At 31.3% G+C, this 25,718-nt stretch overlaps 1 protein-coding gene and 1 long non-coding RNA gene across 3 annotated transcripts in view; both read left to right on the forward strand.

Annotated features, from left to right (window-relative positions):
- The window catches only part of LOC134687619 (sodium leak channel NALCN-like), a 58,822-nt gene that overhangs the window by 13,049 nt on the left and 20,055 nt on the right, over window positions 1-25,718 (forward strand). The window contains exons 12-22 of one of the 2 annotated variants that reach the window (XM_063548066.1): window positions 1,289-1,423; window positions 5,210-5,284; window positions 5,715-5,788; window positions 6,353-6,598; window positions 7,173-7,277; window positions 7,842-8,012; window positions 8,707-8,886; window positions 9,325-9,445; window positions 10,362-10,493; window positions 11,073-11,243; window positions 19,033-19,137. In XM_063548066.1, coding sequence (XP_063404136.1) covers window positions 1,289-1,423; window positions 5,210-5,284; window positions 5,715-5,788; window positions 6,353-6,598; window positions 7,173-7,277; window positions 7,842-8,012; window positions 8,707-8,886; window positions 9,325-9,445; window positions 10,362-10,493; window positions 11,073-11,243; window positions 19,033-19,137 — 1,515 coding nt within the window. The remainder of the gene's footprint in view (window positions 1-1,288; window positions 1,424-5,209; window positions 5,285-5,714; window positions 5,789-6,352; window positions 6,599-7,172; window positions 7,278-7,841; window positions 8,013-8,706; window positions 8,887-9,324; window positions 9,446-10,361; window positions 10,494-11,072; window positions 11,244-19,032; window positions 19,138-25,718) is intronic. The other variant, XM_063548056.1, reaches the window with a different exon arrangement.
- On the forward strand, window positions 11,432-13,390 carry LOC134687612 (uncharacterized). The gene is made up of 2 exons (XR_010101782.1): window positions 11,432-12,307; window positions 12,974-13,390. It is a non-coding gene; the product is annotated as an uncharacterized LOC134687612 (long non-coding RNA).

Consider the following 25,718-nt stretch of genomic DNA (forward strand, 5'->3'; position numbering starts at 1 on the left):
CATTTTGGAAACAAAAATGCATTAATGTAGAATAAAAAAAATATTTAAATGCTAATGAATATTCTAACTTAATCAACTTGGTGACCATTAACATCACATGGAAAGTCTTACAACATAGGTTTCTGCTTGCAAAAATATGTTGTAAGATTGTATAAAACTGTCAAATGAGTCACAAAGATTGTTTACTTTGATGAATTTTTAATTTAAGAGAATTCATCAATTCAAAATCAGAATGGGAAATTTCATTGTTTCTACACAAAATGATATTATGTCACATGTTCTATTGAAATCATTTTGTGTGAGACATAGTTAGTTAACACAATGTTTTGGTGTACACTTTTGAAAATATTACTCAAAGTACATTACATTCTAAAACTGCAAATTCTAGAGTATTAGAATGGCTGTTTTCAAATACTATCATCAGGAATTTTAAGGAAGATGTCTTGAAGCATTTCAGAAATAATAACCATCATATATGTGAAACAAAAATAACAATTTTAGATTTCAGAATGTTAAATAATTGGATGTATGGGTGAGCATGTTCAGTTTTTACTAATTATAATTATCACTGAAAAAGTTTTTCACTTTGATAAAAGTTTTGTAGGAAACAGCTATGATTTAATCCATTGCTCCTTATAGAAGTTTTCCTTTGCTGGTTCTAATATGCACTACTTAGAGATATATATATATAGGTAGTTGAACATATTTTTTATTGTTGAAATATTTATAAGCTTTAGATTTCTGGAAATAAAGAATACTTTTTATTAGAATAGATCAAAACTGTTTCCTGCATAAAATGAATTATTTCCTCTTTTTAAAGAACTGTAGGCTGGATGCAAAACAGAGTGTGAATTTGGATTAATATTTTAAATCAAAGTTAGTGGAGGGGGTCTATTTTTTTATCATCTCAAAACCTTTCAAAATGTTTGCAATATTTATTGAAGTTGATCACTTCCAATTATAGAAGTGTTGGGCATATTTTTTGGATGTAACAAACAATTATTTTGACAAAATTTCAAAATTTAAGAACACATATGTTTGTGTAATCCACTCTGCTAACAGTTATAATTTATCAACCCAGTTCCTGGAAACCTTACAAAATTTTTCCACACTTCAAACCATCCAGGATTTTGGGATACATTTGCTAATATACCAATGAAGGGGAAATAATTCATGTTTAAGTAATGTCTTGTAGATCACAGTATAAACAGCTTCAGGTGCACTACAGATTAAACCTAGAGTTAAAGCACTACACACATCTTAAACTATTTCACCTAATCACTTTCAGGCTTTCATGTCTATGTTTCAAATCTTAGCCAATAAAGGTTGGACTGACGTGATGCAGGTGACCATGAGGAGAACGGGTCAGGTTGCATGGCTGGTAGCAATCTATTTTATATTATACCACTTGTTTGTCACATTGGTGAGTAAGTTGTCTGTGGAATTAAATAGATGGAGTAATTTTGTTTGTAACATTTTGTGTTTTGTATGGTAGTTATTGATTATAAGTGGATTGGGTAATTTTGTGTTAAGTAAGTGTAGAAACATGGTTTGCTTTTAATAGGATTTTTTGCAACATTTAGACATTATTTTCATTTTTGATAGTAACGATAGAAATGATTTATTATGATAGGGAATTGAATTTGGCACACACATAGCAGCATTACACTTAGATAAAATTAGTTTTTACAGAGCCTGTGTCTTGAGTTTGTTGTAATTAGCATCATAACATCAGTCAGCTGTTAAATTCCGCGCTTCGCATTTGCACTAAAGAACACTTTTATTTGCGCAACAATACATATTTCATTTGTGCCAAAATAAATGCTTCATATGTGCCAATAATATTTAACTCAGTTATAAATAATTAAATATCACAATAAAATGCATCACTTGTGCCAATAGTATTTAACTCAGTTATAAATAATTAAATATCACAAATAAAATGCTTCACTTGCGCAAATAATGTATAAGTGTGAATTAACAATAATTTTACAATTTAGATTGTATTATTCACTTCTGTTTTCTGTAGGTGGAGTATGATAATGAGCAAGATAAGTTCTTACAAATTGAAATAGCAAGGTAAAAGCACAATATTTACCAATTTCAGTTGCACCAAATTGTTGTTTGCACCGTAAAACAATGTTTGTTGCCATATACTGTCACAGCAATTCTTTTTTGCGTCTCTATAAGATTTCTTTTTTTTTTCAATACACTGGATATGCTGGGATGCAACTTAATTTTAGATATATATACCAGAAAAATGTTGCTACATACATAACATAACTAAGTATATTTTATTTTGGTACAAATGAAATACTACATTATCTGTTTAAATTGGCGCAAATGCAATGAGCCTGCTAAATTTATAACATCTGCAACATTTTCATTGTTGAAACTCCAATCACATTAATGGTATTCTGATTGATGATGTTTTTGCCAAATTGCGGTTTATATTGCCAAGCAAGCCTGTTTAGGAGGCTTAACTTGTTAGGTAACTGTTGGAGGAAGGTTGCAGTAAGTCAATAATATAAGTAATGTAAAAAAAAAATGGAAGTATGTATGCAATGATATATAGAAGAAATCTGCTGTTCATGCAGTTTCAACAATGAAAAAATTACAAACAAGTCATGTTTAACAAACAGACATTTTTTATTCTCATATCATGAATGAACATCATTTTATAGATGTTTTTCCATAATATGAGACTTCTAATTACTAGTAAAGAAAATGAAGAGAATTTGAAACTGAACATAAGAGAGCAATAAAGCACAACTGTGATCATTGTGTTAAAATTGTGAATGAAAGTTACAATGCAAGGCTTTAAAATGCTTAGGTTTGAAAATTAGGGAAGTATCTTTCTTTGGTACATGTACTAGTGTTAAGTTACAGTTGCTAAAGCTGATAGATTGAATTTAAAGCATAAAGAAGGTACTGTTATTAATAAATAAAAAGTTAATTTAAAATTATATATTGATAATATTTGTTCTTAATTTAGTGCAAACATGGAAAGATATACAAAAAAGATTACATGTACTGAAATATAAACCTTCTTGAAAAGACAGCTGCCTAAGCAGACATTTAAACTTTTTGACAAGTTCAGAAAAAAGTATTGACTGTACAGAAGTTAAATGTAGGCTCAAAGGAAGTAATGCTCTGGTTTTAAACTCATTGACACAGGCTCTGGCCTTACTAGTTTTAAAAAGTATTCATATTAAGAGCAAACCAATCGGTCTTTTCTAAATTAAAAAAAACCCAAACTTTTAAAGTGTATTATCAGTTACTTTTGATATTGTATGATGTATTTTTACTTTACAAGGGAAAAAAAGATAGTTACACCGAAAAAAGAAGTTCTTAAGTTTATTTGAGCTTAAAGAAAGTTAAAAATGACTCCAGATTGATCAGTATATATATTTGTATTTGTGGATATAAAGGTTGTTGTAAGACTGTTGTATTTGTATATGTGGAAAAATGAGATGAATATTGCTTCTTGTCATTATACTTCCTTCCAGATGATTCATGGGTGTTCTCATCCTTTTGTTTACCATACCTTGTCCGTCAAATGTTGATCTCTAGATATTGATGTATCAAATTGCTGGACTTAATCTTTTTTCAGTTGGTTTAGTTTCTGTTTTTCAAATTGACGGAACTGATTTATCAAACCTTTTAAAATATACATGTACCATCCAATTCTGTATTAGGTTTGGTTTGATCACCAAAAACCATCAAAAAGTTATAATCATTTAAAATTTCAGTAAAAAATGAGGGAACTGTGGTATCTATGCCAAAGTTATCTAAATCTAGTTATTGTTATTTGGTACTGAGAATTATTTATTGGTAGATTTCTTATTTGCTAAAATTCTTGAAACAGTATAGATATGGTTGATTGTTATTTGATAAATTGTGTTTTTGAGAGTTTGAATGTCATTTCACAGAGTCATCTCTCATTGGTTTAGTACGGTAATTAATGGTAAATATATCTCTTGATTAACACCACCTAAATTAATTCTTTTACTCCTACCCCATCATGGCAAATGTATCCTAGATTTAGCTAACCTGTCAGACTTCACCCTTAATGCTTTTCAAACCTCAAACTCGATGTTTCTTTCATTACAAAACCTTTAATGTTTTTAACTGTTTCTACTGAAGTTTATATGTTTTGTTGATATATTATATTTACCTCACCTCACCTTTTGAAATTTAAAACATTGTACATAGTTTTACACATCCTGTATTTTCTTCATATGTACAATTAATTATCTAACATTTTTTGGGGTAAAGATTTTTTAAAGTGGTAGAAATGATTCTTACAGAATTTATTTTATAGCAATCAAATCTTGTATTTCAGTTATTAAAATTATTTTGGATGTTTTTCTGGCTTTCCAAAAGCTAGTATAGAATTAAAGTAAAAAGAATAGCAAACACAGCATTTGAGAAAACTTAGACATGGATAGTTTTATGAAAAAAAAAGTTGAAAATGGGGAGGACACATTCTGTAGATCATTTAGATTATTTTAGCAATATGATACATAGGTCAATGTAACACTCACAGTCTGCTCTATATCTTTTCTTTACTGTTTAAATGAGACTAAATTCCCATTGAAGTGTAGTTTATCTTCAGCATATTCAAGTATATTTTCATAATTTTTATTAAAAATTCCATGGTTATCAGTAGTATTTTTATCCAAGCAATTGCTGACATGCATTGACTCGAATGATACACATTGCTTGTATGGTATGTATTAGGATAATGAAAAGATGTTAGATAATAATGACATGGCATGTTATCTTGATAATTTCAATATATGCATAGGTGCATGGAGAAATGTATGGACTGGTTTTGAAAGTTTTAAAATAAAAAAATGTTAAGTTTGATTTTACTGCATGTTTCAATATTTGATAATCTTTCTCATGGAAGAAGATTTAATTTTACGACAATTTTTGTTATAATAATTTAATTGTAAGTAGTTTTGATATTTCAAGTTTATACAGTTTGTATCAAGATCAGTAGAGTCTGGTTTAATTGTGATCTGATTATTTTGATATATTTAATTCAGTGCTAAGATTGTTTCAATTTATGAATTTTATTGAAATTTTTATTGGCTTATTTAAAAACGAATGAAAGCATAAAAATGTGTATTATAGCCATAATACAGATAACTTGTTAAAGATGTTTTAAATCAAAATTAATTAAAATGTCTATTTACTGCAGATTGTAATAAGTTCATTTGTTGCTGTGATTTTGGATAATCTTGAGTTGGAGGAAGACCTGAAAAAACTGAAGCAGGTATGCTAAATTTTTGCTTGCTTTTGTAAAGTTTAAATCAATTTCAGGAATGGGGAATATCAAGGATTCAAAAAGAGGCTACCTGTTTTGTATAATCATTTCCTTCTGCAGTTTACAACTCTGAGCATTCAAAGTGTCAGATTAGAATGTTTATATACACTAGTAGGTAGAATTTTGGAGAATTATTGAACATTTTCTAGATGATGAAACTAAATCAATGTTAAGGGGCATTCTAGTTGGAACCCTTAAAACTGTCTTCAATGTTTGTATAAATATTGAAGAAGTGCATTTAGGTAAATATTAAGAAAATTTAGAACATTTTTTAGATGGTTAATGTCATGTTATAGCACCATTCTTGATGGATAATATCCATTTTTGGGTAATCATTGCATTCATTATATATTTTATTAATAAAGCATTATGTTTAAAGGTAAAAGCTAGAGAACAGAGTGCAGAAACACAAGAGCAGTTACCATTAAGACTAAGAATATTCACAAAGTTTCCGTAAGTAATTTAACCTATAGCTATTCCTTAGTGACAGAATGTTTAAATTAATCTCTTGAAACTGATGATCAACTTGAAGTATAAGACAGTTGCTAGTAAAAGATTGATAATATAAACAAGTGCAGAGGAATAAAAGTATTATTACAATACAATAAAAAGGTTGACTATCTGTTTTATTTAAGCTGCAGAAAAATTTGAATGAAATTCACAAGCAGACTGGTATAAAAAATAAATGACTTATATATGAAAACTTCTATCATTTTGACATTTTATAAGTAATTTGTTTTGAACAACAAAAATTTAGTCTGCATTGGAATGGAATTAAACTTAGCAGAATTGCTACTATTCATGACATTATTAAATGTTGTGGCTGTTAATATTATGTTTTAAGATACTATTCTATGTTATTTAACTTTTGGAAAACAGAGAAAACAATTATATTTAAGGTCAAAGCAGGTACTTATTTCTATATAATTCTCAGAACTAAATAAAAAGCATTTGAAACTCATGTCAAATAAAATGTTCAATTTCTATAGCTATTTATTTAGCATTACAATGTTTCAGAAATCATCCTCAGATGGTTTACCTATACAAGATTCCATCTGAGTTTGATATTTCTGATGTGAGAGAAAGTTTTATGAGACAACACATAGAACCAGAGGTCAGACTGGCACTTGATATTCAGGAACATGACCATGATGTCATACCTTATGTTAAAAAATCTCCTGTCAGACTGGTGAAACATGGAAGTCACTCAGTGAAAAGTGGAGGGCTATTAGAAAAGAGGAGTGGCATAACATCTATTGTTAGGTTTGTAAATGGGTTAACTGTGTTAAGATCTTGCCATAATATAGCTTTTTTGTGCTGAAGCAACTTACAGCAAACATCAATCAATCAATCAATCAAAAAATCAATCAATCAATCTGAATTAAAGGAATGGTTTGAGTATACAGTATATGATATGTTTATCTTAAAAATTAACTTCTTTTTAAGGGAGTTCGCTGTTCAATTTCAAAATAATTAACTTTTCAAACACTAGTAAACATAAATGGGTGTTTAAAGGAATCAAAAAAGCAAAAAAAATATGTAGGTCAGTTTGCTTGTTTTCGAGATATTAGCCATTGAAATATTGGCTAGGAAAATTTTCTCTCTTGACTTTTCATAGCTTTATCATTGACAAGTTTAAATTGATAAGGTCAATGGGCAAAATTTTATAAGGCATTGAAATGGATAAAACCAGAGGATTCTGAAAATCTGAAAAAAAATCCAAAAAACATGAAAAGCGAATATCCTGAAAAAAAAATATATGCCTCATCTTAGAAGAATGTACTAAAAGATGATTTTATCGATTCATATCTATTGGATTTTTGTTTCTGTTACTTAGGGATTCTGCTCAGCAGAAAATGCAAGTTTGTGGATCAACCCAACTAGTTGCCACTGGTTCCAAATCTTTGTTTTCACACCAGTACCAGTTACGAATGGATAGAAGGTATAGTATTACAAATGATTATAGGTTATATGACTTCTCAGCTTGTTATGTTAGATTTTCATAGATTGCATTTTAATTGATTATGAATCATTGTGATAAAACTGCAAATTAGATCATTTTCAGTGTACACAAAATAGTCTGACTTTGCATTTGCTGAAAAAATTGAGAATGGAAATGGGGAATATGTCAAAAGAGACAACAACCCAGCTAAAGAGCAGATAACAGGTGAAGGGCATCAATGGGTCTTCAACACTGCCAGAAAAATATGCACCAAAAGCGGGTTTCAGCTGGCACCTAAATAAAAATGTGCACCCGTTCAGTGAAAAAGGATGCCACACCAAACCCCAAAAACACTTAAATGAATCAAACTATAAAGACTAACAAGACTAACAAAGGTAAGAGGCCCCCGACTTGGAACAGACACAAAAATGCAGCAGGGACAAACATGCCCTGCGAGACTTGTGTGCCAATCGTGTTAGTTTATGATTTTTATTTTGATGATTATTACAACATCTCTACAAACTATGCCAATAAGTCCTTAGATATGAATCTAATATATTACAGGAGTATGAGAGGATCAAGACCTGGAAGTCTTAAAACAAAATCTGGAAATGCTATCAAAGAGAATGGAGACATTCAACAGCTTGGTATGACAACTGTGGGTAACCGCTTCAGAAACGATGAATTTGATATAAAAGTCTGGCAACAAAAGAAACAACAAGCAGAAATTAAAAGGTAGATACTGTTATTAAATGAGGAGGTATGACTTGAGTTAGTTTCCTGTCCATAAAGTGTGAAAACTAAACAAAAATAAGGTTTTCAAAATATGTTTGATTGATGATGACCACAGGTTTTGCTAATAATAGTAATATATCTAAAACTTAAGCAATTACAGAAAAAATGACAAAGGTAAACTGGTAAGCACAACAAATTCATTTGTCCTTAAAATTTTCTGTTCAACTGTTTTGGAATTTTTGTCACCTGAAATTATAAATGCTTTGCATTTTTTGGCTGTAATCCTAAACATTATAGTAACAAGGTTAAAATTGTAATTTCAAAAATGATCAAAGATCTATTAAACCAGCAAGTCTCAGACAAATTTGTCAACTTGTTTTTGAGTTATTGCCCCTGAAATCTACATTATTCCAATTAATCTTTTTATTTCTTCAAATGATCAGCATGACAAGATCTATTTACTAGGAGATATTTTACCACTCTTTTTGCAAATATTACCCCTGAAATATTGATTATTACCATTTATGCAGGTTGACTTTTATCTTCTATTAGGAAAAATATGTTAGTTGCAAAAGTTATCAGGGTCTCAGAGAGTAAATATAGTATGTGTAAACTGGCAATTTTTTAAACCAGATGAGCAATACAGGGCTTGTGTGCCTCTTGTTTATTTTACTCATTAATATATTTTTCACAGAAACCAACAGGAAGAAGACTTGAGAGAAAATCATCCATTTTTTGATACCCCTCTGTTTGCTGTAGGAAGAGAGTCTAAGTTTAGAAAGTTTTGTAAGGCTGTGGTCAATGCAAAGTATAATTACATGGACAAGGAACCTGGGTCAGGCAAAGATCTGGCTAGAAAATACAGAAGTTTGGAGTAAGTTGTATTCAACCTTTGATGAAATATAGATATTTTTAATAATACATATAAAAAAAGCACTAATACACAGAACTAATTTTATTCATGATTATTTAACACGTATTAAAAGTTCTTTCATAAATGTATTTTGCATGCAACATCTCATACTCCACAAAGATTCTATTCATTTTTTGCATTTTTCTTCAAATATATTCACATTTAACAGACTTAAAAAACAAACTTGACATGAATGATTATAAGCATGATTAAACTTTAATTTGTGAATTATATAAATGTATATTAACCAACATGTAACTGCCATGACTAAGACCATAGGAAGAAATGCATGTAATTGTTAAACAGCAGTATCAAGAAAACTATAGAGGAGAAGTACAAGGGGGGAATCTGATGGTTCTTTAGTTACAGAGATTATCATAGTCATCATTTTAATTGTAGGAAATTATTAGGCTTGGTGACTTATCTTGATTGGGTGATGATTTTTGTGACAATCATGTCCTGTATTTCTATGTTGTTTGAAACACCACTTAGTAGAGTAATGGATAATGCCAATTTACAGGTATGTTAACCCTTATTCTATGGCAATTTAACCTGTTCCGGACCCATTGTATACAAAAATTTGTGTGTGTCAATGATCTCAGAAGTTGATTGGATGAGTTTATGAGTCATAACCTTTAAGTTGCACCTTGTAAACTTTCTCCAACCAAGCCTCTTTTGGGGAGATATAGAATATTCCTAGATTATCAATTTTGATTACATACTGTTCCCAGTTATGAACTTCATGCTTCATCTCATAGAGACATAACTTGGGAATGTTACCATTAAATATACACATGCATATTGTTTATAATGAAATTTATTGTAATCCTACAGTCAAGATGGGTTTAGTTAATAAATTTAGTGTTAGTTTAATCTCACAGAAGGCTTGTTTAAGGTGATTCCAAATGATATGAATAACAACTTAAACATTTGATAAAGTGGTAAAGGTGTAGGGGCATAAATACCCAGTTTTCCCCTAGTAAATAATGCTTTTGAGAACCATTTCAAATTTGCTCATAATGTTTGGAAATGCATAAAAGCAAGAAATATAACTGAATTACATATGGTAAGATTTTTTATGTCATGAAGTCATAATTACATCATAATATACATCTATTTCATGAAAACAAACAAAACTGGATAATTTATGCAGTTTTTCATTTTTATTTCACTGTGGAAACATCTTGAATAGCCAAAACAACACAATAATTTAAGAGAAGCTGTATTATAGCCTTCTGCTGTTGTCTGCTCTATGGTCAGGTTGTTGTCTCTTTGGCACATTCCCCATTTCCATCCTCAATTTTATTGATATATTTTCAACAAATATACAATTGTTACTTTGATCATTTACTCTACTCCTTTCTAAATAATATATGTAGGGAAAATAATAAACATAATGAAATTTGTTTCAGATATGTTTGTTCTTATTATTTCAGGTTGCAGAGTATTTGTTTGTTATTTTTATGAGTATTGAAATGGGACTAAAAGTGATGGCTCATGGACTGTTTTTTACACCTAAAGCAATGCTGAAAGATTTCAGTGGGATTTTAGATTTATTCATATACTTTGTAAGTACAGTGTGTTTTGTTGTTGAAATTAACCAAGAAGCTCTTGCTTTGTGTAGAGAAAATTTTTTGTGAAATATCTCTGTTTGAAAGAAAAACAGAAAACTGAAACAATGAAAGGAGAGGTACATTTGAGGGTGTATTTGGCAATGTAAATTTATAGAAAATAAAACATTTTATACTAGTAGTTCTTTTTGATTGCAAATCATGTTTTTTAATCATTAGAAAGAAAGGCTGTTATGTTATTAAAATTATTAGAAATAAAAAGGAGTAGGTCCAGTAAGGACCAATTTTGGCCTCAAATTTCAGGTTCATCTGACGAAAGATTTTGACCACTTTTTAAACACTCAAGTGTCTATTTCATTTCAATCAATTAATTTATGAGAACAATTTTAACTGATTTAAACATTAAAAACGATCCAATTCAAGCTCAAATATGAAAAGTCTAACAAATATGCTAAAAAATGCCACTTTTCAGATGGTTTTTGTCAAAAATTAATGTGGCCGCATCCCTGTTTATATTGTCAACATTTGAATAATTATAAAATATTCCAAAGATCATATATATGAAATTTTTTGTAGGTCAGTTTGATATTTTTATGTTGGATGCCAAAGAATGTACCAGTACAGATAGAAGGGGCCAGATTATTTATGATACTGAGATGTGCAAGGCCTCTTAGGATATTTGCCTTGGTTCCTCACATGCGTCAAGTAGTATTTGAACTTGTAAGAGGATTCAAAGAAATTTTACTGGTAAGAATAACTAGTCAAAATGACATGTATTTAGACATGCAAACACCTTTTTTCATTTTTATGCCCCACCTACGATAGTAGAGGGGCATTATGTTTTCTGGTCTGTGTGTCCATTCATCTGTTCATCTGTTCATCTGTTCATCCCTTTGTCTGTCCGTCCGTCTGTCCCCCTTCAGGTTAAAGTTTTTGGTCAATGTAGTTTTTAAAGGCAGTGCTTTTAGGCCTGACTTTTAAGTCATGAGGTTCATCTTTTCATACGCAATCTTTGCAGGGGGTCTTTTGGCCAGAAATAGATCCGGAAATGTTCGAATTTCTCCTCTTCTTTTTATGGTATGATATGGTTTTTATTTCTTTCATTTACATTGGGGACTAAAGAAACGATCAGTGTGTTTTGTTTGTTTTATAGAACTTGTTATGAGTGTGTATTTTGCATTATAAGCAGTCAACCTGACTACAAACTATCATTATGTGTATTCCGTGCTGAAAGAGGTCGGGTCAATTTCGAGTGTTATCTGACATCTAAAGATTCTTTAATTAGTTCAGACGTTGATATAACAATGAAAAGTCGACTGAACATGATTAATATTGCATCTTCTATAATTCAAAGCGGAATTCGGTTTATGAACGAGAAACTGTAAAGCGTTTTCAATTTCGGTATTAGTTATGTATGTTGTCTACGTATTATCCTGGTTCCCGGTACTACGTTCCGGGTATTAGCTTTTTGTGTATGTGATGTGTAACATTACGATCGGGTACCAGCCAATCTACGTGTGTATGTGTACATGATTTCCCGCCAAAATGACCGTTTTACAGCTATGGAAAAAATAGTCCACAAACGTTCCGTATAATGATATCAAATTCATAATTAATCGTAACTTTTTTTTATCTTTGTATAATAAATATAACAAAATGGATTCCACAAAATTGAAAATAGCATTATTTTACGAGGATTTCTGATATTTTTCTCACTTCCGGCGCAGTAATACGTATGTTTCGAAGAAGCTCGAAGAATTTGACAAAGTGAATTGAGAAGGAAACGGATAGATTTACGTCCTTGCTATCAGGTAAAACAATTTAAATGTACAGAACAAACACATTTACTTCACACAAATAGTACAGGCTTAAGCTTTTTGTTGTCTTATACACGACTGTAGTCTAGTCGACGGCGGTGACCTACAAGGTACGGGTCATACTGGGTCAAGTCTAGATATGTAAACATATCCACGTGCTATTAGGTAGAAAGCATCGTAATGCAATATCTACAATTTTCCCTCCTTTATACATCGTTTAACCAGATATATTTCTCCTTTATAAATCGTTTAACCCGATATATTTCTCTCAAATACACTTAAACACGGGTTGTATGTACGTATCTTTTCTAGTGTTTTCTTGTCCTTATTAAAGTTCATTTGTTGATGTTTAAATATTTTTGAACGACTGAACACAGGAGTGAATGAATGCAACAATTATATATACTGAAGACTTGGGCTGTACAATGATAGTGTACGTATTGCATACTGATAATTATTCTAGCTAGCTAGCAGTAATTATGTTAATTTAGGATGTAATGACAGGAATTCATGAGCTCAGGCTTTCTGAAAAAAATATCAATGACAATGTAAACAGGAACAAAACATTGACACGAATGCTGCTCTCTTCGATGTTGTAGTTATTTAGGTATGTGTGTTGCACAAGTTTCAAAAAAATTAAGTTATAAAACTTTTTTTCAGGGCACAAACCCACTTTAAAGACACTTGTCTACTGCCATACCCATCCTAATTTCATGCACCATTTGCAAGCAAGAGACTGAATGGTTTGCAAAATTAAAAATCAGGACGGTGTCCAATTAAAACAAAAGAACTAAACTGGATGAATATTGTAGGAGAAATCTAGAGGAAAGTTTTGATTTGTGAAATTGGTTTTCCTGAAAAGCCATTCATCCTAGCCTGCAGAAAGGTACTATAACTGTCCACCACCAACTGACGAGCTAATGTTGAGCTTCACATATGGAATTAATCAAATACCATCAACGTTTGTGTTTTCAGCACAGATTTCACAAGTTATGACACAGCTGTGTTTTTTTATACCTGTTTATAGAGTTGTATACTAAATTTTATTTTTTTTATCAATAAATATATATTGTGTCATTTAAGAACTTGTATTTTGCCAAAAGATGCATACTAGTGAATGAAAGTGGTGCAGATCATTTTGCTTTGGTATATAGAATTGAATTACAATTGTTCATGTTATTGGAATGCTTATAAAAATAAGGAGATGTGGTACAATGTATATGATATTTAGTGAGTTAATCAAGCAAAAGTGAATAAGAAATTGGTATAAGCAGTTACAGGTACATGTACTACTGTACAATCTCAAACAATGAGAAAAACTCATACCGTAAAGAGAATTTCATATTTACTTACAAGTAAGTTTTGTTTTTGCGTTGAATAATTTTCTTCTATTGTTTTAATTGCAAATATTGGAAGTGGTTAAAATGCTAATGAGACAGCTGTTATGGCCACAGAGCCTTAATTGAAAACTTCTTTTTCATTCATACCAGTAGATTTTGCCTGGAGTTAGAAACATATCTGCCAACTTTTCAAAATGCACATGGGGGTTTTACATGAAAGATGGTTCATATAGTCATACAAAACCTCCAAGGGGGCCTTCAAATGCAAGCAGGACAAGTCGCCCCACTGGCTAATCGCCCCACTTTTTAAAAAAACGCCACAAACTGATTTATCAAATCGCCCCACATGTGAAATTGGTTAAATCATGTTTAATATTACTCCTGCCAACTTGCCCTACTTATAAAAAAACGGTAATATTTAGATTAATAATATATATATAATTAAAAATAAAAACTCGCACCACTTTAATGAAAACTAATGTACACAGAATACAAACAAACCGAAAATTAATTTACTTACTATTATTGATATATACTGAAATTATAATTCTAAAAAAACCTGATTGTTAAAGAATAACTAAGTTTTGAAGCTCTAAGTTATTTGCATAACAATTGAAAAGAAACCTGTTAAATGTATCATAATGCAATATATGGAATTGAACTTATATTCCATGGGATAACATCTTTTTCCATAAGTGGGGTGAGTTGGCATTACTAAATTCATCCTGGTTATTAATATATTTATCTAGATTTCACCGATTTCCATTAGGTGGGACCAGTTGGCAGGGGTAATATTAACGGGATTTAACACGGTTCATAAGTGGGGGCAATTTGGTAATCCAGGTTGGGGCAGTTTTTTAGTCGAGCCTGCAACTTTTGTCGCAGAAAGCTCGACATAGGGATAGTGATCCGGGGGCGGCGGCGATGTTAGCTCAGTTCTTAAAAGCTTTATATTGTAGAAGGTGGGAGACCTGGATGCTTCATACTTTGTTTATGGTTGCCTCATGTTACGAAGTTTCCGTCAGTCACATGTCCAATGTCCTTGACCTCATTTTCATGGTTCAGTGACTACTTGAAAAAAAAAGTTAAATTTTTTGTAATGTTAAATTCTCTCTTATTATAAGTAATAGGATAACTATATTTGGTATGTACGTAGCTTGCAAGGTCCTCTTGCCTGTCAGACAGTTTTCACTTGATCTCGACCTCATTTCATGGATCAGCGAACAATGTTAAGTTTTGGTGGTCAAGTCCATATCTGAGATACTATAAGCAATAGGTCTAGTAAATTCGGTGTATGGAAGCACTGTAAGGTGTACATGTCCAACTGGCAGGTGTCATCTGACCTTGACCTCATTTTCATGGTTTAGTGGTTATAGTTAAGTTTTGTGTTTTGGTCTGTTTTTCTTATACTGTTTGCAATAGGTCTTCTATATTTTGTGTATAGAATGGTTGTAAGGTTTCATGGTTCAGTGACTATTTGAAAAAAAGTTAAATTTTTTGTAATGTTAAATTCTCTCTTATTATAAGTAATAGGATAACTATATTTGGTATGTGCGTAGCTTGCAAGGTCCTCTTGCCCGTCAGACAGTTTTCACTTGACCTCGACCTCATTTCATGGATCAGCGAACAATGTTAAGTTTTGGTGGTCAAGTCCATATCTGAGATACTATAAGCAATAGGTCTAGTAAATTCGGTGTATGGAAGCACTGTAAGGTGTACATGTCCAACTGGCAGGTGTCATCTGACCTTGACCTCATTTTCATGGTTTAGTGGTTATAGTTAAGTTTTGTGTTTTGGTCTGTTTTTCTTATACTGTTTGCAATAGGTCTTCTATATTTTGTGTATAGAATGGTTGTAAGGTGTACAGGTCTACCTGGCAGGTTTCATATGACCTTGACCTCATTTTCATGGTTCAGTGGTCAAAGTTAAGTTTTTGAGTTTTGGCCTTTTTTTCTAATACTATATGCAATAGGTCAACTATATTTGGTGTATGGAAATATTTCATGATCTACATGTCAGTCGCGCAGGTTTTATTTGACCTTGATCTCATTTTTTTACAATTCATTGCTCAGTGTTAAGCTTTTGTGTTTTGGTCTGTTTTTCTTAAACTATAAGCAATAAGTCAATTTTATTTGTTGTATGGAAGAATTGTTAGCTGTACTTGCCTACCTGGCATGGTTTATCTAACCTTGACCTCATTTTCATGGTTCAATTGTCAATGTTTAGTTTTCTTGGTTTATGTTAAGATTATGTGACAGTTGTAATAAAGCTTTATTATTAGGATTATCAACATAATATCAATGATTAGTAAAGAAGGCGAGACATTTCAGTGTGTGCACTCTTGTTTTTAAAGTGGGACGATTTGTCATGGATTCCCTTCAAATATATTCTAATGTGGTTTTTGGCTTCTTCGTGCATTAACAAGCTCATAGCCATTGTTGAATTAATTGTTTTCTTTAAAATAGTCGACAAAATTGCTCTTACAAAATTTCCATTTGGGAGCCTTGAGCTCGATGGGGGAAATACTCTGCAAATACTGACAGTTGCCAGGTATGGTCATCAAAAAAGTTGACATGTTACTATGTACATTTACCATTATGTTACTTGATGTTCTTGCTATAAACAGAGAGTAGTCAATCTTTGTGAACTATTTTTATACGACCGCAAATTTTGAAAAAATTTTCGTCGTATATTGCTATCACGTTGGCGTCGTCGTCGTCGTCCGAATACTTTTAGTTTTCGCACTCTAACTTTAGTAAAAGTGAATAGAAATCTATGAAATTTTAACACAAGGTTTATGACCATAAAAGGAAGGCTGGTATTGATTTTGGGAGTTTTGGTCCCAACATTTTAGGAATTAGGGGCCAAAAAGGGCCCAAATAAGCATTTTCTCGGTTTTCGCACTATAACTTTAGTTTAAGTTAATAGAACTCAATGAAATTTTGACACAAGGTTTATGACCACAAAAGAAAGGTTGGGATTGATTTTGGGAGTTTTGGTTTCAACAGTTTAGGAATAAGGGGCCAAAAAAGGGCCCAAATAAGCATTATTCTTGGTTTTCGCACAATAACTTTAGTTTAAGTAAATAGAACTCAATGAAATTTTGACACAAGGTTTATGACCACAAAAGGAAGGTTGGTATTGATTTTGGGAGTTTTGGTCCCAACAGTTAAGGAAAAAGGGGCCCAAAGGGTCCAAAATTAAACTTTGTTTGATTTCATCAAAATTGAATAATTGGGGTTCTTTAATATGCCGAATCTAACTGTGTATGTAGGTTCTTAATTTTTGGTCCTGTTTTCAAATTGGTCTACATTAAGGTCCAAAGGGTCCAAAATTAAACTTAGTTTGATTTTAACAAAAATTGAAACCTTGGGGTTCTTTGATATGCTGAATCTAAAAATGTACTTAGATTTTTGATTATTGGCCCAGTTTTCAAGTTGGCCCAAATCGAGGTCCAAAATTAAACATTGTTTGATTTCATCAAAAATTGAATAATTGGGGTTCTTTGATATGCCAAATCTAACTGTGTATGTAGATTCTTAATTTTTGGTCCAGTTTTAAAATTGGTCTAAAATAAAGTGCAAAGGGTCCAAAATTAAACTAAATTTGATTTTAACAAAAATTAAATTCTTGGGCCTCTTTGATATGCTGAATCTAAACATGTACTTAGATTTTTGATTATGGGCCCAGTTTTCAAGTTGGTCCAAATCAGGATCTAAAATTATTATATTAAGTATTGTGCAATAGCAAGTCTTTTCAATTGCACAGTATTGTGCAATGGCAAGAAATATCAAATTTCACAATATTGTGAAATTGCAAATTTTTTTTTAATTAAGAGTTATCTTTCTTTGTCCAGTATAGTAAGCAAGAAATATCTGCAAGATTTTTTTTTAATTGGAGTTATCTTTCTTTGTCCAGAATCAACTTAAATCTTTGTTATATACAATATACAATGTATATTCACTTTTTAATACCATTGTTATATACAATATACAATGTATATTCACTTTTTACTACCAACTGATAAATTTAAATAATCTTTACCATTCAGTGATAACAAGCAGTTTTTTTACATCTTAATATTTTATGATGTATTTAAATGAGTAGTAATTGTTGCAAACTCCATTAGAATATTTTAATTGAAATTAGTTTTGGAATAAGGGAAAGGGGGATGTGATTAAAAAATTGGGTTCAATTTTTTTCATTTGAAATTTCATAAATAAAAAGAAAATTTCTTCAAACATTTTTTTGAGAGGATTAATATTCAACAGCATAGTGAATTGCTCTAAGAGAAAACAAAAATTTTAAGTTCATTTGAATACATTCATTCTGTGTCAGAAACCTATGCTGTGTCAACTATTTAATCACAACCCAAATTTAGAGCGGAATCCAGCTTGAATGTTGTGTCCATACTTGCCCCAACCGTTCAGGGTTCAACCTCTGCGGTCGTATAAAGCTACGCCCTGCGGAGCATCTGGTTTATGAGAGTCATAGAATATGTGTATACAATCAATAATTAAGAATAGTCTATTTATATTGAAAAGGAAAAGTTCTTATATGTCTAAAGAAGAGGGACGAAAGACACCAAAGGGACAGTCAAACTCATAAATTTAAAGCAAACTGACAAGGCCATGGCTAAAAATGCATTTCATGGGAGGCACATAAAATATACTGTAAACATAGACTATAGATATGGGTGAACTAGGTACAAAAGAACTCTGAATCTTAAATTCTACAAACCACCTCTGTTCTATGGAAGATAATGGTATAACTGGACTAGAAATACACACAACCTGTAATTAACTGCCTTTACAGCGCTTTCGCGCTTTGATTGATGAAGTTGAAGTCCAATCAACTTAAATCTTAGTATACATGTGCCCTATGATATGATCTTTCTAATTTAAATGCCAAATTAGGGTTTTGACCCCAATTTTATGGTTCACTGAACATAGAAAATGATAGTGCAAATTTCAGGTTAAAGTTTTTGGTCAAGGAAGTTTTTGATAAAGTAGAAGTCCAATCAAATTGAAACTTAGTATACATGTTCCCTTTGATAAGATCATTCTAATTTTAATGCCAAAGTAGAGAATTTATTCCAATTTCATGGTACACTAAACATAGAAAATCATAGTGCGAGTGGGGCATCCGTGTACTGTGGACACATTCTTGTTCCTGTATATAAGGCTGCTATTTCATCAAAGTTTGTAGAAATAGAAATGTGCCCTTGAATCTAAAGATGTCTTTTGTAGTTTTATGCAAGAGTGAAAACCTACAAATATATACTATCATCATAATAACTTAAAGCAGAATATTTTTTTAGCTTTTGAAATTGCAGTATTTCTTTTTTTGCTTTAAAAATATTGTAAAATTTCTTTGCAGGTATCAGTATTACTGATTGTATTGATGTTTGTGTTTGCCACATTTGGAGTACATTTGTTAGGAGGAAAATTAGCAAGGTGCAATGATCCAGACATTAAAAGACAGGTTAGTTTCTTAACCAGCATGGTTAAGTTTTCCTTGATTTCTTGTCCTGAATTTTAAAGCATATAGTGTAACAATGTTCATTGTGAAGCTGACAGATTCGTGTTAAACTGGTCTCAATAAGAAAACTGATTTGATACTGTCTTGATTATCCTCTGAGTTATTGCGAAGCCTATCATAGTTTTCCACAGATTCACCTGCAATTTACCTGTCCATTTAAACTTTTGGCAGTTCTATTGTCCCATCTAACAAATACAACAGGTAATGTCCTCTGTATAGTTTATTCACTGGGACCTTTAAATTTCATGCAAGAGAAATCTATCACTCACTGATTAATTTACCTGAACAAAAAATTGAACTGTCAATGATGGAAATACATGTACAAATAAGTAATTATAAAACTGCATGTGATGTTGTATTTATTCAAACCAATAACACATTTTCAATTTGTTTGATATGAACACTAATTTTAAAATTAAAAGTTGATTTCTGATAAAATTTCAACATTTTACCTATTGAAGTTTGCTATTTTTTAGTCTGTTCACAAATAAAAACTTAAAATGATAATGTTTAAATAAAGGTCTTCATAAATGTATTCTTTATAACTGAAGAACCATGAAAAACATGCAGATTCTTTGAAAAAACAATAAACTTTTTATAATTAAATCAGTGCTTATATTGAACGGTTTGAATATATATTATTGATATTGAATAAATACTGTATCACATGCAGTTTATGTGAGTTTATACATGTATTTTAATCAACAAAGCAGATATTTTTTTGGTCAGGCAAATCAGGAACATATATATTAACGGGACTTGACACTACCTAATTATCGCCGATTTCCTTGTCGTGAAGTTAATAATAAATGACACGATACGGAAACGGACATGGTATAAATTCGTATTTGCTATTATGGTCGATAATTAACGGCTCTACATTTCCTATTCGAAACAGCTCAAAAACTATTGGTTTGGAAACTTGTTTTTCTTCATTCATTGAAATAGGAATATAATGAATCACTATTATAAATATACAATATAATAAAAAAGAGAAATATTGGATTAAAAACGGCAAATTATGGTTATAATCGTCTTCTCTTTTCAAAATTAAATAAATAAAAAGTTTTTGGACACTTTTTTTTATATAAAATAAAAACAAACCTCTTCTAGAAAATCGTTTTATCTTGAGAAAATAACTTTTTTGTTCTTAAATGATTTATTTTAGTTTCCATATTAAAACAGAAAGGCTTGGATAATTCTTTTAAATAAAGAAGCATAGTGAAATAATTACAAAATTACTTGTTTATACAAGTCTTCATTAAACTTAAGGTTCCAATATGAATAATTGTTTTTATTAAACTGCTTTTTAGCTGATTAAAATGTAATTTCGAATTTGATTGCGGATCAAAAGATTTGATTAACGCAATTAAAACAATTATCATCCTAATTAAAAATGATGAAAATATTATGAAAAACAACCCAAGCCGACCGAGAACACTTGCTTTGATCACGATTCCTCAACATTCATGACAAAATACACACAAGCCCACAACATGAGAATGAAGTTTGTAAATCCAAATCATTCATTTGCTAACCATGTATGACAAAGAGAACTTCTTATCTTGGTCTGATGATATCGACCTTGATGCTCTACTAGAATGCTACACAGAGTCTGAAACTGCCGAGTTTTCAGATGAAGATTTTGAGCCTTCACCTGCCAAAAAGTCTAAGACTGCAGCAACAACACCATCTCAGCCTAGCCAACTCAACATACCCTGTTATCAGTGTCCAGATTGTGATAAGACGTACAAGTCAATTGCTGGGTTCAGAGGTCATGTACGACAAAAGCATGGCATTACAAGTATAAAAGGTATAAATCTTTTTTCACATCTATATATACATATATTAATGCGTGTTCTTGACTGAATGCTTTAAAAACCTAATGAGACAAGATGTGGTATGATTGCCCATGAGCTTACTTTTATTGTTTGACAAGTTTGTGCAAGGTTTTCACTTTTCACTTTCCTAAGGAATGTGTTGAACAATTTGTTTGCGTATCTCAGTTCCTTAATATATATACATAAATTTCCGAAAGGCCGTAGATTTTGTTGTGCTTGATAGACAGATTTGCAATGCGAATGCTTATGAATGTTTTTTTTTTGTCCATTGCATATTTTACTATGGAAAATCTTAAACCTCAATCATGACAAGTTCTTTGGTATATATCTAAAGTCTTCATATCCAAGTTTAATAGATTCAATGACTAACAAGCAGAAGACTGTAATTCTTTAGTTGTCGTTTGTTTATGTGTTACATATTTGTGTTTTATTCATTCATTCTTTGTACATAAAAAATACCATTTGTTTTTGTTTGAATTTTGACCTTTTATAGCTGACTATGCGGTAAGCACTTTGCTCCTTGTTGAAGCCCATACAATCCCATAGTTGATAATTTCTTTGTCATTTGGTTTCTTGTGGAGAGTTGTCTCGTGTGCAATCATACCACATCTCATTTTATATTGCTAGCTTTTGTGAATGTGATAAATTTCAGCATAATGAGATAAATTTGCTTCTTCAAGTTGCAAACATAAATATTGGTTCTTTGATCTCTGGTGAATATGTCTCATTGGCAATCATAATGTGTTTCAGGTTTTTATTTTATGCATAATTTTGACTGCTACATAATTCTTGCAATGATGTATAAGCGTTTTCCATTTGTGATGATACAAATTAGACTTTTTATTGGATATGAAGTAAATAACAAACAAACTGGTAAATTGCTATGCTCTCTTTAATACAGAAAGCAGTTATTAATACTGCAGTGTGTATATATAAATGTATAAAACATACCAATATAAAATAATATCATACATTACAGAAGTATTTACATGATTTATATACAAAAAAATAAAACTTAAGCATGAGAAACTCTTAATAAAATTATTTTTCTAAACATTCATTAATGAATATAATGAATACTGTAAAATGAAATAAATAAACACAGCAGTTCTATGATATTTAATATTAGGCTTAAAAGATCAAAAAGGCTAAATGTATAGGTTGACAATTGTAAGAGAAATTAAATTTGTCATCATTTCCTGAGATATTAATATTTCATATTTGGTCAAGACTTTGGCCAAAATAAAATTCTTAGTAACAATACAACAGGAAATAAAAATCAGCAAATCTAATTAAAATATAATTAATTTTTTAGTGAAAAAAACACAAAAACAAATTTCAAAACTATTTCAGTACATGCAATTAATAAATATATATATATACATTGTTGTGTCTATAAGAACAGTTGATTAAATGTTCTTATTTTTAAAAGCTTCATATATACAAAAGTCAACATGGTCAATGCTGAAATAGCATGAAAATTGGTATGAAAATGTCTGAGAATGCCCGCGCATAAAGCACTATTTGAAACGGCTCAAACAAAAGCATCCCATTCATTATCATCACCATATTACTAATAAAAAAATTGTTTTGATAAAAGGTCAACGCTGAAATAGATTGAAAGTTAATATGAAAACTCCATATACTCGTATATATAACAATTTCATGAATTTATGAGATATATTACAAATTTTATAGTAGTCTATTGTACCAAATTTTTATGAATCAGAATTTTGATTTGTGATGTAAACATTAAACATCCAGATCTGATAGATGCACATTTGCACTTTACTCCATACCTTTTTTAATATCATATATTGATCTCAACATTGAACTTTAAAATAAGGAATAAATAAAAATACAATTTCAATACTACATGTATTATCTAATCACCTTCACTCTTTTCTGTTGAAGCATAAACTACATGTACATTGTAATATGGATTATTTTATACATGTTATATTTATATCTTTTCTTATAAACAAACATGTATGCAAAATGTTTAAATCTAAACCCAGTATTCCTGATTTATTCATTCACTCATGCCAAAATAACAAAACTTCCCATAAAGGTAATATATATATACTTTTTCTAGTAGACCTATTTAAATTAATTAACTCCCCAACAGATAGAAAAATAATTAAGGTGCTTGTGCTTTTCAAGATATAAATAATTTGGTTGATTAGGGGTATTTTATAAGACTTTTCATCACTTAAACACGTTAATCACTTAAAAGTTACAATATCTTATGACTTAATGTATAAACTCAGATGATTTTGAATTTTTTTTTTTACAATAACATCAAAACATGACCATCAAACATCCTTATGATACACTTTCAAAAAATATGTCTATATTTGTACTATCTTTACAATGAGTGACGTGGACGCTTTGGAAGAGGATTATTGTCTATGACATGTGGATAGTTCAGTCTCCTTTTGGTATTACCCCTCACTGGTGCAATTGCATGCTGACCTACTGTCCTTATTTTGACCATAGCATGGTTAAACTGGTTTACAGTTGGATTGTTATTGCAACCTCCACTGGTCCTATGTATCCCAAAATGCTGTTCAATTGGGTCTTGGTTAAACCTTTCTGTCAACACAAATGGCATTCCTTTACGTAATAACAGACGCGTACACTCCACAACAGAACGAACAGTTATCCGAAAGCCTTCTAACGTCTGGTAGCTTAACTGCATTTGATTTTTCTGTGTCTTACTAAATTCTCCAGGTCTTGCTTCAACACTTTGCTTCCAATCCTCAAAATACTTCAAAAAATCATCAGTCAGATAGTCCAACCTGGGATCATTTGGGTCTGTAAATGGTTTAAGATTGTCTTTTCTCTTCTGGTGACCTTCATTCAAGTTTCGGACATTAAGACAGTCAAAAAATTTGTCCATGTGGCGTATAAACTCTGTTGTAGCACTAGTTCTATCCCCATAAACCATTTCTAGAGCATTGGCCACAGTGGTACTTAAAACTTGGGCTGCCAGACTTACTTTCATTGCACCAAAGGATGTTATGTCAATGTGGGCCCTTGATAACTTTGGACACAATCTAAAGACTCCAGTACAGTGGTCCTTATATAGATCTACAATATGCATCCATGACACATCTTTACCTCCACACCACATCTTTCTGGTATTTTTGTGTGAGTCTGAATTTGAGAAACAATTCCTTGCTGTTTTGATCAGATGGGGTGGATCTGAAACAAAATATATGTATCGTTCATCTGCAGCAAATCTGTTTATAGCACGGTACACAGTTGTCTGTTGTTCATCTGTTTTGTGAAGTTTTATGAATCTTCTATTGGGTGAGGCACCATCAGCAGTAATGTACAACACCTTAAGTCCAGCATCAATCTCAACTAACTCCACACATTCCCATAAAATTCCAAACAGTTGGTCCGATGTTATTCCATTGGTGGCGAAATGAGCAAGTGGGAACTTGAGGTCAACTGATATTCCGCGTACCATTACAACTAAAATGTGCGTAGCTAGCTTCTTTCCTTCTTCTTTAATGCATTCCTCCATATGGATTAGACTATTTGACATGCTGTCGAGATCTATGAAGCCAATCAATTCACCTGAATGTTTGTCATATACTAACTCACTCTTTACTTTTATTTCATCTTGTAGTAGTCCTACATATTGTTGCCATTCTTCTGTTGCACCTTTAGATTCCATTTCGTCTGCTAACATGTCAATAAGTTCAGGCTTAAATCCTACACCTTGCTTAATCACATGAGTGTAGTCGTAAAGCAATCTTTCACTAGGAAGCTTAATAAAACCTGAGTGTCTTAAAATGTCATAAGTTGATGTTGATTTACTTTTCAAATATATGCACCATTTAATTAGCATAGGATGCCACCGCATACCTCTTTTGTCAGCCAAATTGTTGAATTTTGCTTGCTGTGACCAAAATAGGCGCTGGAAGCAGTTTTCATCTGGAAATTGTTCATTGACGGTACTTTCACATGATGTCATCAAATTAAACATATCTTTACTGTTATTTTCACTAAGCGAGACACCGTCAGATCTAATGGACTTTTCGACTTTCTTCTTCAGTGCTGCAACCTGACTACCTAAGTTACTATTGTACTTTAACTGTTTAATTTTTTCCACTTTCTCTGAATCAGTTAATCGACTGTTTCCTTTCCTGGATGTTAACCAGTTTTTACTTGGTGTAGGTGTTTTAAGTTTTCTTCTAGCTGCTTGCTTTTGAACAGTTTTCCGATAGGTAATGCAATTCTTACATCTTGGTTTCCACCTGTCAGTCAATAACATACATGATACGGTTCGGATTGTACTTTGGTAGGCACAGTCGCCACGGTAAGCCCCATATTCTGCTTCAACATAGGCCAATTTTCCGGAACACAAATTCTGTAGCTCTTCATCTGGATTACCAATGCATACATCATAATGAAGCAGCACATTCAAAAGACTTTCAACCTGCTGAATTGTAACAAATTTTCCTGGTAACATGTTCCAAAGGTCATGTTGATCACTTAATCTCTTGCCATGAACAAATACTTCTGCTGAGTAATTCTTCTTTATTGTACAAATGAACTTTACTCCAGGATTGTCACTATCATAAACAGATACATATCTTATAATTTCAGAAGAGCGCATAAATTCAACCTGTGCATATAAAGTGTTTTCCACAAGCTTCTGACAACTTC

Source organism: Mytilus trossulus, chromosome 1 (genome assembly GCF_036588685.1).
Source record: "Mytilus trossulus isolate FHL-02 chromosome 1, PNRI_Mtr1.1.1.hap1, whole genome shotgun sequence".
Classification (NCBI taxonomy): domain Eukaryota; kingdom Metazoa; phylum Mollusca; class Bivalvia; order Mytilida; family Mytilidae; genus Mytilus; species Mytilus trossulus.